This window comes from Chelonia mydas, chromosome 8, assembly GCF_015237465.2.
Source record: "Chelonia mydas isolate rCheMyd1 chromosome 8, rCheMyd1.pri.v2, whole genome shotgun sequence".
Lineage (NCBI taxonomy): Eukaryota > Metazoa > Chordata > Testudines > Cheloniidae > Chelonia > Chelonia mydas.
The window spans coordinates 102,904,408-102,918,350 of record NC_057854.1 but is presented as its reverse complement, the minus strand read 5'-3'; the positions used below and the strand labels follow the sequence as shown (position 1 = coordinate 102,918,350).

Genomic DNA, 13,943 nt, shown 5'->3' with positions numbered 1-13,943 from the left:
AGCTGCCTGGTCAGAGTGTTTTGCAGAATGCAAAGGACTGCAGCAGACCTCAGCCCCTCCCCTCCTTCCTTCTCTTTGCAAAAGTCACAAGCTTGGAACTAAACAGTTACGGCACATCATAAAGAGACGGAGCTGCTGTTTGAATGAGATTGACATCTGGCTGTGCCTGTGTGGGAGAGATGCCCTGGGCCACATCGGTACTTGGGATGGGAGAGATTTAATAGGCAAGTGATAAAAAAAAGGGGAGGGAGGGGGAAGAGGCAAATAAAAAAAAACTGGGTAAAAAGAGAAGGAAAAGATTTTTTTTTTTTAAAAAAGCTGGAAATGGAGCAAAAACGAACAAAGGCTAGGAAGGCAGCACTTTCTCCAGCCATGAGGAGCCAAACAGAACCACAAGGCTGCTGCTGTAGATCTGCACTGAGACATAGTCTGAGTCTTGGCTTCTACCTCGGGTGCTCAGGACTTCTGCTTCGGGGCTTCCCAACCAGCCTCCCACGGACTGACTGGAAGCTTTGTGGGAGGTCAAAAGTGTCTTGAGGCCCTTGCCCTAGGACCTGACAGCTCAGGAAGAAATCCTGAAGCAGATCTCAAAGCCAGCCGCAAAGCCCCTGAGGAATGTCTTAGGATTGCACATGGGGCCTTACGGAAAGCCACTGGGCTGCTTCTCTGACGTTTGGAGAGAAAACAGAAGCGAATGAAAGCCACCCAGACAAAAACTCCAGGGGAAGAACAGGCACCAGGAAAGCAAATGACCTATAACTAGAGATAAAAATAGCAGAGAAGTGGAGACATGAAGGGTCGTGTCTTTTGATGGGTCTCTCAAACCTCCTCTCTCTCTTTTTAAACTAAAGGAGATCAGATGAGGTTTGCTAAGGAAGTCTGAGGATTTAGACAAGTGACCCAGCATACAAATCGAATACGGTAACTGAAACTGAATCAGGTCATACCAGTAGTCTGGGAAGCTCCCCTCCTACCAGCAATAGCAAAATAATTGATGGTGCAGCTGCTCTAGCTGTGTTAGCTGGAACCATGTTTAAACAGGATGGGTAACTGCCCCCAAACCCACACAGCTCATGCACGCAGTTACGTGCCACCATGCGCACCATCTCCGGCACCCTGCGTCCGACTCCACTCCCATGGCTCCCAGTTCTGAGCAATATGGCTCCACCTCACATCAGGCGAGAGGTCGCCACTGGCAAGCTACTGGAGAACGTACACGCCCACCCAAGCCTGCGGCTGCACAGTGACCTTTTTAAACCACCAGCTGCACGTCTGCTGTCACGTCGCCCATTATACTCTCGTCCGCCACGCCAGGATGTTTGGGCGGAAAACGCTCTGGCGAGAGGAATGGATCTCTTATCCCCAGTCAGTCCCTCGCCGCTGGCCTCACAATCTGTCCACCTGGTTTTGACCTGCCCCATCGCCCACGGCCCCTGTTGAACAGGTTCTGGACCAGGCAAGGTCTCTGTGCAGCCAACTAGTGTCTCTGGGGCCTTCGTGACAGCCCTTGGTGCAGGGGCAGCTCAACACAGATGATGACACACATTGTGGATGAATGCCTGCGGACTAGGCTCAGGGTGGGCTACAAGAACTGCATCCCACCACTGCAGATGCCATCGCCTAGCTACATGACTAGGCACACGCTACATCCATCAACTGAAGGAAGAGGGAGGGTTTCACCGCCCCACAGGCTAACCCAGAGCCGACCTGACAGACCCCTCGAGGGACAGATGTGTGTAAATGGAACGCTCCAGGGAGAGGTGTGCCCCATACCGCCCCTCTCCTAGGGCCTGGCTCTGCAGGGGCAATGTTGCCAGCTAGACTAACACCATGTGTGGCTTGAAACATTCGCCCTCTGCCTTCTAGCCCGAAGACTAGTGACATGGGACAGAGGCTTGAAGGTCAGGATGAGAAGCTTAAGCTTCATGCAGAAGGCAATGGGAGGGATCTGACCAAGGGCTGATGTGGTCAGAGCTGCGAGGGGGGAAGCTGAAATGAGAAAGATCTGTTTATGCCATCTAGCTCCTCCCCTATTTTTTCCCCCGACTAACAAGTGCTGATCCAAACCCCAACCTTCTGGCAGGGCTTGAAGAACCAGACCTGCTCTTTCAGTCTAAATACACTGAGGTGCTTATAGATACGTAGATTCCAAGGCCAGCAGGGACCACGGTGATGATCTAGTCTGACCCCCTGTATAACATAGGCCAAAAAATCGCCCCACAATAATTCCTAGAGCAGAGCTTTTAGAAAAGCATCCAGTCTTGACTGAAAAATCGTCAGTGATGGAGAATCCACCTCGACCCTTGGTAAATTGTTCCAACGGTTAATTACTCTCATCATTAAAAACCGATGCCCTATTTCCAGTCTGAATTTGTCTAGCTTCAACTTCCAGCCATTGGGTCGGTGTTAGACCTTTCCCGGCTACACTGAAGAGCCTGTTATTAAATATTTGTTCACCATGTAAGTACTCAGAGACTATGATCAAGTCTCCCCTTACCTTTCTCTTTGTGAAGCTAGTAGATTGAGCTCTTTGTGTCTATTGCTAGAAGGCAGATTTTCTAATCCTTTGATCATTCTCCAGGCTCTTTTCTGACCCTTCTCCATTTATCAACATCCTTCATGAACTGTGGGCACCAGAACCAGACACAGGATTCCAGCAGCAGTAGCACCAGTGCCATGTAGACAGGTAAAATAACCTCTCCACTCCTACTCAAGAGTCCCCTGTTTATGCCTCCCAAGACGGCATTAGCTCTTTTGGTCACAGCGTGACACTGGGTGCTCATGTTCAGCGGATGAGCCACGATGACGCTCAAATCTTTTTCAGAGCTAGCATCCAAATGTGAACCAAACAAACTCATGCAGAGCTGCCTTCCTGAGTCTGCAGCCTGACTGGCAGCCAATGCTTCTGCTGCTGCTCACATCTTCATCTTGCTGCAGTAGTGAAAACTGGCCAGTGTTGCCAGAGTTCCACCGCTACTATTCCGAGCCCTCTGGCCTCCATGTCCCACTACTGCGTCCCTGAGCCCCTTTACCCTGAGAATGAATCCTGACGCTTCACCGCTTCATGGCCTTCTCCCGCAATCCCCTTTCACCTGTAACACACTTCCCCAGCCCAGTATAAAGATTCTCCTAATCTTTCCCCCTCCGTTACCTCCTCAAAGACACACTTCTCTCGTGTGGCACCAGCTATATCCCTCCACTTGAGGAACCACCGCTAGAGAACCCCTCCCCCCCCGCCCAAAACAAAATGGCTCTCCCTCCTGCATCTGCTTTCTTGTTACCTACCTCTGTCATCTCAGACTGCCTTGGGGCAGAACCATGATCTCGTGTTCTGTACAGCGCCAACCAAAACCATCGTCCCCTCTGTGAAAAGCACAAATTCAAGTTCCATGAGCTCTCAGGAGCTGGGAATCGGTCCATCAGCTCACCCAGACGGGGAGGAAGAGGGCAGGCAGCTTGCCAGAATGATAAGAAACCCTCCCAACACGGAAAGCAGTGGGCATGGGGGCTGAAGGGGAGAGGAAGACTTCCAGTAGCTTTAGTTTGTACCGCAGCAGAAACGGCCACAACTAGTTTGGTCTGCCCCTTTAGCAGCTCTCCCTGGCTGCTGCCGGCTGCATGAGGGCCGTTACCGCCTGAGGCAGACTGCCAAGGAAAAAGGACAAGAAACCGAGTTTGATCTGCAGCGTTAATGACAGCAAGCCCACCATTTTCTGCCACGTCGGGGGTCACACTGACCTTTACTACAAGCCCACGAGACTCCCCCTGGGGGAAAATGCTCATAATGAAAGTCTCTGTGGTCACCTTATTAAAACTGCCAGAGAAGACTCAGAACACGGATGGGTTAAAAGGGTGAGACACTTTCATTATGAGCCTCTGCCTCTTTGCAAGGTTCCGTTCAAGCCCACGCCTGACGTAGTGAAGCAGACCGACAGTGACTGATAGGGATGATATGGGGGCACCTTCAGCAGCCCCAGTTCGATGGAACCTCACCGTGCCAAGGCTCGTCATTGTTAAGCTACTTCCCTGGACTGCTCGAGATCCCATCTGTCCCGCTAGGGAGGGGATTTGATTGTTATCAAAACTGTGGTATGTAGTTATACTGATCTGCTTCTTTACCTATTATTATCCCAGATTCTAGTCAGAAGTATTATTAATAACAAATACATACATTTTAGTATTTGTTAGTAACAATACTTCTGACTAGAATCTCGGATAATAATAGGTAAAGAAGCAGATCAGTATAACTACATACCACAGAGCAGATCTAAGCCCTGTGTGGAAATTAACCACCGCAGGTCCCTTACAGTAACAGGAACATCAAGCCCTAATACTAACACACCCAAATGGGCTGCCAGACACCACTGGCTGCACACGACGCTCCCCGCTCACTGCTCCGAATGTGCTGAGGAACTCGGGGAGGCACGTGAACATTATCATCCCTATTTTATAAACGGGGCATGAGAGTGAGACTTCCCCAAGGTTACGTGACGGGCCTACGCTCACCCAGCAAGTCAGAACGCACCTAATTCCCAGCTGCTTGCACTAATCACTAGACGATGCTGCTCCCGCATGACTCACAGCGCTGAAGGGTTTACAGCTCAGACCGAGGCCCATTAGTGAGGGTGAATCACAGGGGCTGGCCACCCAGGGCGACCTGATCGATACACGCACCACTACAAAAAGCAGCCTCTTCTGTGAGTGGAGCCAGGTAGGGAAGATTTAACACTGATCTGACGTTTGAAGGTTCTCTCGTCACAGAAAGGTGGGATTTCAGGGAAGACAGCCCCTTCTCCAAGATGAAGTAACCTCAGACTGATTCGGGCTGAAGAGCCGACATGCTGAAAGCCTCCTCTGACCATGAGGAGGACTAAATCTTGGCACCCGGAGGGTTTCAGTCAGACAAAACCAGGAACGACAGGGAGGATTAGGGAATACGTCTTAAAAGTACCATTTAAAGTGTAGCCATATGATGGAACTTTCAGGGAAACTGAATTAACTCCCCAGAGACGTGGGTGAGTTAAAAATAAATCTACAAATTTTCACCCAGCTTCAAGAATACAGAGAGATTGTCCTGGGATAGCACAGGTCTGGGCAAGGAAGTGCAGGGGAAGGCAAGGGAAAAAACAGACTAGGCCTACTTCAGATTGCTTCCAGCTTCAGCCGTTGGAGGACCCTGGTATACTCGCTCTCTGGTACACGTAACCCCTTCAGATGGAGGCTGCAGAACCTCCTGCGTTCCTTGCCTTAGGCCTTGTTGCTCAAGATGCACTTTCCGTATTACTGCATTACTGCTGGGCTTTATTGGTGGCATCCAGAGTGCATTGCGTACTAATAAAAGTTTGCAATACTGATCCGATTCACAAGCTAAAACCTGGACAACAGGCGCCTTAGAACACTAACATTTTCTACTGGGCCCTTTAGACTACGAGTCATCTGGGGGGACTGATGATTTATCTTAAGTTCTTTGAGCCCTGTTTTGAATCATGGTGCAGTGGGAGAGATCGACTGATTTAGGGTCTGTCAAAGCATTATGGACCTTTCTCTATCCTCCTGGAAGCGTGTCTGTGTCATCTCCAAGGATGAAGATATGTAGTATTTAAGTTTTGGCATTAGAGCTAATTCATTCATGAATCTTTGGATAGCTAATCACACACCTACATTTAGTAAGCATGTGTTGCTTTGTCAGATCAAGGTAATTTGTTAGTATATATAGAGAGAGGATTTTTTAAAAGACTATTTCCCCACTCCAAACTTTAAAATATAGACACTAACTAAAAAACAGCATCTGTGTTTTTACAAGACTTGGAATCAACACGATTTTGGCTGCTATCTGCTGACTATACCAACAAACGAATTGCCCTCGTACAGGGTCTTCGGGCTCTTCCTACTCTGGAGGAAGAAGTGCTACGAATGGCTCTCACGCCAGCTACACCCCAGCGGTGTGGTTCAGAGCGAGAAGAGAGTTGCCACCATTTTTTGCTTAAACGCTAACTTTGCTCTACACAGGGATTCAGACCAGTTTTGATCCTACTTACCCTTATACTGGACTTTCCATCTTCACAGCACTTTACGCATGTTCATCCTCACAATACCCTTATGCAGCAGAGAAGTATCATCTCCTCTTTACCGCTGGAGGATTAGACACAGTGACTCCCGGTCTGTTTGTCAGAGGTGCAGAGCATCCCGAGACCCCACTAAAGTCAAAGGGAGCTGAAGATGCTCTGCCTCTGAAAAACCTGGCCATAAGTATCTGGCTCAAGGCCACGTCAGAAGCTGGATTAGAACGAATGAGATCCTGGCACTAAATCTTGCGCTCAGATCGCTGGACCAATAGCATCATGACTAATACTCACCTATCCAGCACCTTCCAGAGGAGGATCTCAAAGCACATTACAAACGTGAACTGAGCCTCACAAACTCCCACACCCCTGCTGAAGTAGGGTGGGACTGGAATCCTCATTTTAAGCTTGGCAAATTGAGGCACGGAGAGATTAAAGCCTCATCAACACTTGGCTCCCACAGGGTTAGCTCCCTTGGAGATCGCAACGTTTGAAGCGCTGCTAGACCCAGCGTTTGCAATACTGCGTCTTCTAATGCAGCTCTGGGCTGGCACGGTTCCCTGGGTGCTGCACCAGGGCTCTGCACACTGCTAACGCTGGGGGAGCAGAGTCGGGGGTGGGAAGAGTGAGCGTTTGCCAAGACTTCCCACGGTTTGTGAGTTGGCCAGAGCAGAGCCGGGAATCAAACCGTTCTCCTGACTCCCTGTCCTGTGCTGCGCTTTAGCCCACCAAGGACTCCTTAGAGGAGACAACCACATGCAGCCCTCCCCTGCCTTTGTCTCTCCCCTCCCCCTCTATTCTGTGCTATTTATCGCACATCATCTGTGACCTTTGGTTGTATCTCGTCTGTGGGATTCACTGGTCAATGAATAAACATGCAGCCAACAACAGAGACCAAAGCAGATACAAATGTGGAATGCCGATGTGATACTAACTCAGGCACTTGGATGTCAATTTAATTTGTTCCCTTTCATCTCTCTCTGAGCAGAGCAGACAGGCAAGGCCGCGTCCACTCCTGTGCAATCTCTATCGCCAGCCCCTGAGCCTAAAGATATTACTGCAAGTCATAGGCGCCGACTCTGTGGGTGCTCCGGGGCTGGAGCACCCACGGGGAAAAATTTGTGGGTACTCTACACCCACCAGCAGCCAAGCTCCCCCCCCCACCCCCCTCTCCTCCTCCGCCGTCTCCCCTGAGCATGCCACGTCCCTGCTCTTCCGCCTACCTCCCAGCACTTCCTGCCTTGCCACCGCCAAATAGCTGTTTGGCGGCATGCTTGGAGGGAGCGGGAGAAGCGGGAACGTGGCGTGTTCAGGGGAGGAGGCGGGGAAGAGGTGGGGCGGGGATTTGGGGAAGGAGTCGGAATAGGGGCGGGGGGGGGAGTTGGGTTGGGGACTTTGGGGAAGGGGTTGGAATGGCGGCAGGGCAGAGGTGGAGGCAGAGGGGGGTCGAGCACTCACTGGCAGGGGCAGAAGTTGGCGCCTATGCTGCAAGTCATCAAACAAGCAGTAAGAATTACCATGCGTTTGGTTGATCTCAGAGTTGGAGGACAGGATGTCATCTGCCAGTTTCTGGGCAGTCGGCAGTACCTCGGTGTGGTGTTCTGTGATTAAATACTGAACAAACTTTTGTAGCTGGTCCCTGTTCATCTGGAAAAGGGTCTCTGAGATGGGAAGACGGAGTTTGACCTGCTCTGGCTTGCGGATCCTGTACAGCGAGAGCGCCACCACGTGTGCGCAGTAGAAAATGTCCTTGTTCCCGCAGCCGCACGTCACGGAAGTGATCTTGCAGCGGTCGAAGCTGATGGCGACTTTGTAGGTCATCTCTGGTTCTGTCGCCGTTGCCGGCTCCGTTACTGTCCCGCTCAGGTGGAATCCTGGGAGAGAGGGGGAAAAAATCAAGAGAGGCAATTTTAGCTTTGCAAATGGCCACCAACACAATTGCGCTCTGGAATGCTGATGGAATGAATACCAGCAAGCGTCTGTGCATTCCAAAAACCATCACCCAAAATGTCACTATTTGGTGAGGACTGAGTCTACGGACTGCATTATTATTTGTATTATTGTAGCTCCGAGGAGCCGTAGTCATGGACCGGAGCCCCACCCTGCCAGGTGCTGAAGAAACAGAACAGACAGTTCCTGCCCCAAGGAGCTTATAATCTAAACATAAGGCAAGGAAGGACGGATGGACACATGCAGACGGACGGGGAAGCCCAGGGAACGAATGAGACAATATCGGTCAGCACGACGGGCAGTCATCTCTGCCTATCAGCAGCTTAACTGTGGCCAAGGTTTGGTAGGAGCCAGGGTGAAGGAGTTTTGAGGCGGCATTTGAAGATGGATGCTGATGGATACTTTGTGGGTTTCTGGGGAGCGCCTGCCAAGCACGTGGCCCAGCCTGGGAGAAACCACAAAGGTGTCCGAGAACTGAACGAGTTGGCAGAGGGCCGATTGGAGGGGAGCAGCGATACCTCGATAGGTAGGATGCTGCATCATCCTGCCTCATTCCAGGACAACGACATGCTCATCAGTTACACCTTGGGTCCAACTGCCAGCTCTGCGGAACTGATGCCCCTCTCCGCCCCTGCACACCACTCTATAATCACCAGGTCCTATCTCCGGGGTGTTCAGCTTATATGATCCAAAACAAAATACACAGATGCTGCTCCAGAATGAATCTTCCTCAGTATGTGCCTGTTGCTATTGTCCCCGCCGGCTGAAGAGGACCTGTAACATACACTCCCCATTGGAAAGCTACAAACAGCTCTGCTCGGACAGATGCCAAGCGGGTGGCTATACTCTGAAATGACTATCTGCGCAGACACACGTTGAACACCCAAACACGCAAACAGGCCGTCAGCAGCTTCATTTAACAGCCGAGTCTAAAGAGAAAAGTAGAGCAATTTTGTGCCATATCCATTCTTCCAACTGTCATCTCTGAATTTCCCGAAGGATACAGGGCCCAATCATGCCAACACTTACTCACACAAGTAAGCCCTGCATGCCCGGTGTGGTCTTATTTAGGCGACTGGTACAACCCACATGCGTTGGGATTAAGAGGAACTGGCCAGTACGTTCCGTTTCCCCGACAAGGATATATTTTAACACCATGTAGGTTCCTGTTCAGTCTCTCAACCAGCTAGGTTGCTTTCAGCTATCACAGGAAAAACACGCTTTTCAAAAGGGCTGGAACAAACAATGCAGGGGACTGACCCTCTGTCAAGAAAAGGTGGCTTACATGTACAGCTTGGCAGCATTGTCTGCCTCTCCGTGAACTTTAAACCCATGTTTGTTTGTTCAATGAATTACATCCCTCTCAGAGCTGGGGAACCGAGCTTCAATGGAATTTCTGTTCTACAGCTACAAATGTTCTGCCTGTCAACCACACTGTGTCGAACCCTTCATATTCACAGACACAGGTAGGAGTTAACATTACTGAGCTGCACTGCCTAACCAAAACGCTCATTTGTTAACTAGAGAACACACTCTCATCTCCCGGGTCAACTGGGAAAAGGCCTGGTGGCTCTTAAAACCAAGAGCACCACCAATTCTAAGGAGCCAGAAGCAGAGGAATAAATATGCCCTGTTGTTTGTGATCAAGGCTCGGCAGGTCTACACGGCACATTGCAAACGCCTCTGACAACAGGGCCCCTCATGCCAAGAATATTCTCTCTCCCCACTCCCCCAGTTTAGAAAGGAACAGGACAAATAATTAAGTCTCAGACATGAAAATGAAAGACAAGATCAGCCAGAGAAAACAAGGAGTGAGAAATGGGGATTTCAGGGAAGGAAGGTCTTTCAGTGCCTGGCAAGGAGGGTGCTTCACGCAAAGGGGCGTGAAGTTGTGGAGAGAAGATTGTACATTCATCCATCTGCTTTTGAAATTAAGATGGTAGCTAAGAAATCCCAGTGTCTGTCAGGGAGCTCTTTGCACAAGAAAGCTACCAAAGGAAATGACCAGCCATACTTGGGAATGACAGAGCCTCCCAGCAAAGTAACTCCCTGCACTTCACAAACAAGGTATTTGGCCTTTCGCCTTGCAGCGCCCCCACACACCTGGGGAGGCAGGTAAGGATTACAGGCCAACATTTGCAGAAGAGACTTGTGATTCTGCAGGCCCAACTTGAGGCACTTTTTAAGGGCCCCCCTGGAACAAAGTGCTGAGCACCCATCTTCAAAAAATCAGGCCCGTTTACGGTGTCTCATGCTGGGCACCCAAAATCACCAGTCACCTTGGGAAGTCCTGGCCAACAATCCTAACCTACCTCCGCGGTGGAGCAGCAGGGAGGGGAGCTGGAAGGCAAAATGAATGATCCGCGAAGTGTATTTACTTCCTCTCCTCCCTGCGCATAGGAAGGTTAATTGACTTGCCCAGGGTCACCCCGTATGCCTATGTTGGAGCCGGGTGTGGTACTCAAGAACCCAACTCGCAGTCCTGTGCACCTCGATCACAGCCCTGGCCTCCCTCCCCAGGGAGGATGCTCACTTTGCCCGTGTCGCCAGAGCCCTGTTAAGAACCTGTTTCAATGGAAGCCTCCCCGGGGCCTCCCATCCCCCTGAAGCAGGCGGCAGACGGCTGAAAGGGTTACAATTAGCGACGAGAGAGAGAGAGATTAAAATACATTAACTGCATAAAACCCTTGTGCGTTTGCCAACCCTCACAAAGGCTTTCCGAGACAAATTCTACCAGAGGTTTTTAATAAATGGCATCAAAACCAGCTATTCACTGCCAGTCTCTTTAAAGCAAGGCCAAACCCCACATTCGAATCTGATTAAGTGTCAAGGAGGCCTGCTTTCACTTCAGAACCAGGGGGAGAAAACAGACCTGTTCAGCAGACCTCAGCCATTTGGATCGACTAAAACCCAGTCCACGTGGTCAATAAAATCAGCTAATTTGGTAACATCCAATTTCAAAAATAGGAAGGCTAGACCAGGCTCCCTTTGTCTCTCACTTCCACTCAGGACTGAGCATGGTGTTGAGATCTATGCAGAGAGCCAAGGGGGCAGTGTATTAACTAACCGACTGGCCCCTAACGCCACACGAATCCATTCTGGCACAGCTGTGCCACATAAATCCCCAGGATAAACTCCAGAGTGTTAATGTTTTACCACATCTTCGGTCTGCGGTACTTGGCCAGCTCCTCAGTTTCACTGCCAGCTCCTTCCAGTTTATTTTTTGAATGAGTTAAAAGGACGTGAAATAAAGTTCTTTATAATTAAAAAAAAAAACCCAAACTTTCAGACCAATTATTAGCTATAAATGCTGCCTTAAAACGCTTGCTTTACAGGGACCTTGGGGCAGGGCATCATCAGTTAACTGGTGTAAATCCAGAGGAACTTCACTAACTTAAGAGAGCTACTTACTTTACACAGGTATAACTGTGGTTTGAATCTGGGCCCAGGAATGGGTAATGTGAGTTACTTTAACATGTGTGAAGGCAAGGGTGTGACTGCTCTGGATGCAAGCTTCTTGCATGCACCGCTGTCAAAGCAGCCTCCATTTTGAGTGGGTGGCATTTCTGGCCCCGGGCAGCCGCTACTGAACAGTGTTGGTGGTTTTGTGATGAGTATGAATGGGGTGATTCACGTTCTCTTGGGAACCAGGTCATAACTGGACCCCTGCACCGGGACATGGAACTACGGTTGCTGCCTGACCTCTCTCAGTGAAGCTTGGTCACAGTCTGGCCACTAGTGGACAGAAAGCCAGTACGTTCCACACCCTTGGTGGAAAGCCAGGCTGAGGGCTTGGTCTCCAGCCTCCGCATAGAGACACTGGACCGGGAAACAAACAGGCAACCTAGGCTGAGAATCTCTGAAGCTTCTATGCATACAAGGTGCCAATCCAAACCAGAGACCCTGAGGAGCATCGTACCCTGCCATCTCCTGTCTGCTACTGAAGTGATGCTAAGGAGAAGAGTGAGCTCAATTCAGGTCCTATATTTTCATAGCAAATAAGACCATTTAATATGCCGGCATCTGCCAAGTTAATCTGGCGTTAGAGCCTTAAGTGTCAGTTTAGATTCTAGCTGTCAAGGCAGCAGCTCTATGTAAAATAAACTAGAAACGCTATACAAAATATTTATCATAAGCTTAGCTGGAAATTAAACACGGCTAGAGAGAAGAATTGGCCACAGAGGCAGAGTTATTTGGGAATATTTACATTAGAGCTAGGAAAACCTGCAGCTACCCACAGTTCCTTCATGTTCTGTAAGCCAGTGGGAGAACCATCCAAGCCTAACGCAAGGGGCAACCCCTCCTGATTCAGACAGACCAGCAGCAAGGCTGGGGACCCACCAGGCTGTCATGGCTCCAGCTCCCACTGCCCTCACTCCTCGGGGCGGGAATTTGATGAGAGGGTGGTTGCTATAGGGATGAGGAGCTCTGGAATTAGGGAGTGTTGGTTAAAGGATACAGCTTTTGCTTGTTCTATTTATTTAATTCTCTATTTAAGCACCTGTCCCGGGCTCCCAACATATAATGTTGCTGCCTGCCCAATAACACAACACTTACCTGCTACAGGTACAAACCCTAGTAACCCCACAGTCAACACCCTATGACCCATATCCCACTCCCCTCTGCAAACGCCACCTACTCAAAGTATGCCATCCTCTCATCTTCTGCTATTTGGCGAATGTCTTTTTAATGGCTGCTGGGTAGTCATCTAACCTATTTGGCAGAGTTATAGGCATTCCGCTTCGACCACAACATAGCAGTATTCTCTTGCTGCAAATGGAGGGTCTTGATCATGCTGAAAAACGGACACCCTACAAGACAGGTCATTTTCTGTTTCCCTTTGTTGCTCAAATCTGGATCAGGTAACGCCGAAGAGACCTATATTTGGCTCCGTGTTCTCCCCCCGCCGTTCAGTTTAAGAAGTTCCTACAGTTGAATGCTTATCTAGGACTTTATCTTCTGTTCCAAGCATGCATTTAACACAAACTAACTTAGTGTTTGATTTGCTGCCAGCACAGTGACAGTGCCAGGATTTGAAAATCATGAAAAAATTAAGTCTCTCAGTCGTAATTAAGGTCTTGTCAAATTTCATCCAAGCTTGACTTGCCTAAGAAACAGCTACAGTTTCTCATAACCTGCTTCCTCCCTGCCCCATTACAACACCCCAAATATTTATACTAAGGCTCAAAATACTATGGATACCACCCAATTTATAACACAAAATTCATGCTCCATATATAGATTCATCAAACTTGCTTCAGCAGGTCACTGCTAGGTCACAGAATGGTTAAGGGTGTTTAAATAAGGCTTGTATAAAGTTTGTACTAAGCAGAGCTACAAATGTTTAGATCACACGGAGAGGGATCAGTAGATCTCCTTCCTAAATAAACTCTACCTACCTACCAAATGGATGGGGAATAGTGGGCCACATAAAGCAGAACTACCAGGGTGCTAACCTGTATGCAGCATCCAGAAGAGAGAAATTCCCCCTTCCCAAACTGACCACAAGCAGCTGGCTTTGGGCAGCAGCTTTACTCTGCTATGACATCTGCAGAATAAAACAAATTCAGTAAAGGGTAGAGTGGAGTACCATCTCTGTGTGTTTCTAGCAAGCTCTCACTATGTGTATGTATCGTCCCTACAATGAGATCTAGTAGAAGATGCATATTCACCTGGGGTTTGATTTCCTGGCCTGGAGGACCCAGGAGCATCATGATCTGGACATCAGCCTAGGATGAGGTACTCTTTCTGTCCCAAACGGCACCTCTGTCATGGCTACTCTATAGACAACAAAACTTGACAGTGTTCTGACAGTTGTGAAGAATCGAGCTAGCTGACTTTCACTGTGTGTTCAAACATAGGAAAGGTTGAAAGTGAGACAAGACCACTGAGGTGTCAGCACAAGTGACCTTAAAAGCCATGCTAAATCCC

General features: G+C 49.3%; 1 protein-coding gene across 2 annotated transcripts in view; it reads right to left on the bottom strand.

The window, feature by feature from the left end:
- The window catches only part of ZSWIM5 (zinc finger SWIM-type containing 5), a 149,078-nt gene that overhangs the window by 37,278 nt on the left and 97,857 nt on the right, over nt 1-13,943 (bottom strand). For both annotated transcript variants that reach the window (XM_037906653.2, XM_043552497.1), the window contains exon 2: nt 7,580-7,936. In XM_037906653.2, coding sequence (XP_037762581.2) covers nt 7,580-7,936 — 357 coding nt within the window. The remainder of the gene's footprint in view (nt 1-7,579; nt 7,937-13,943) is intronic.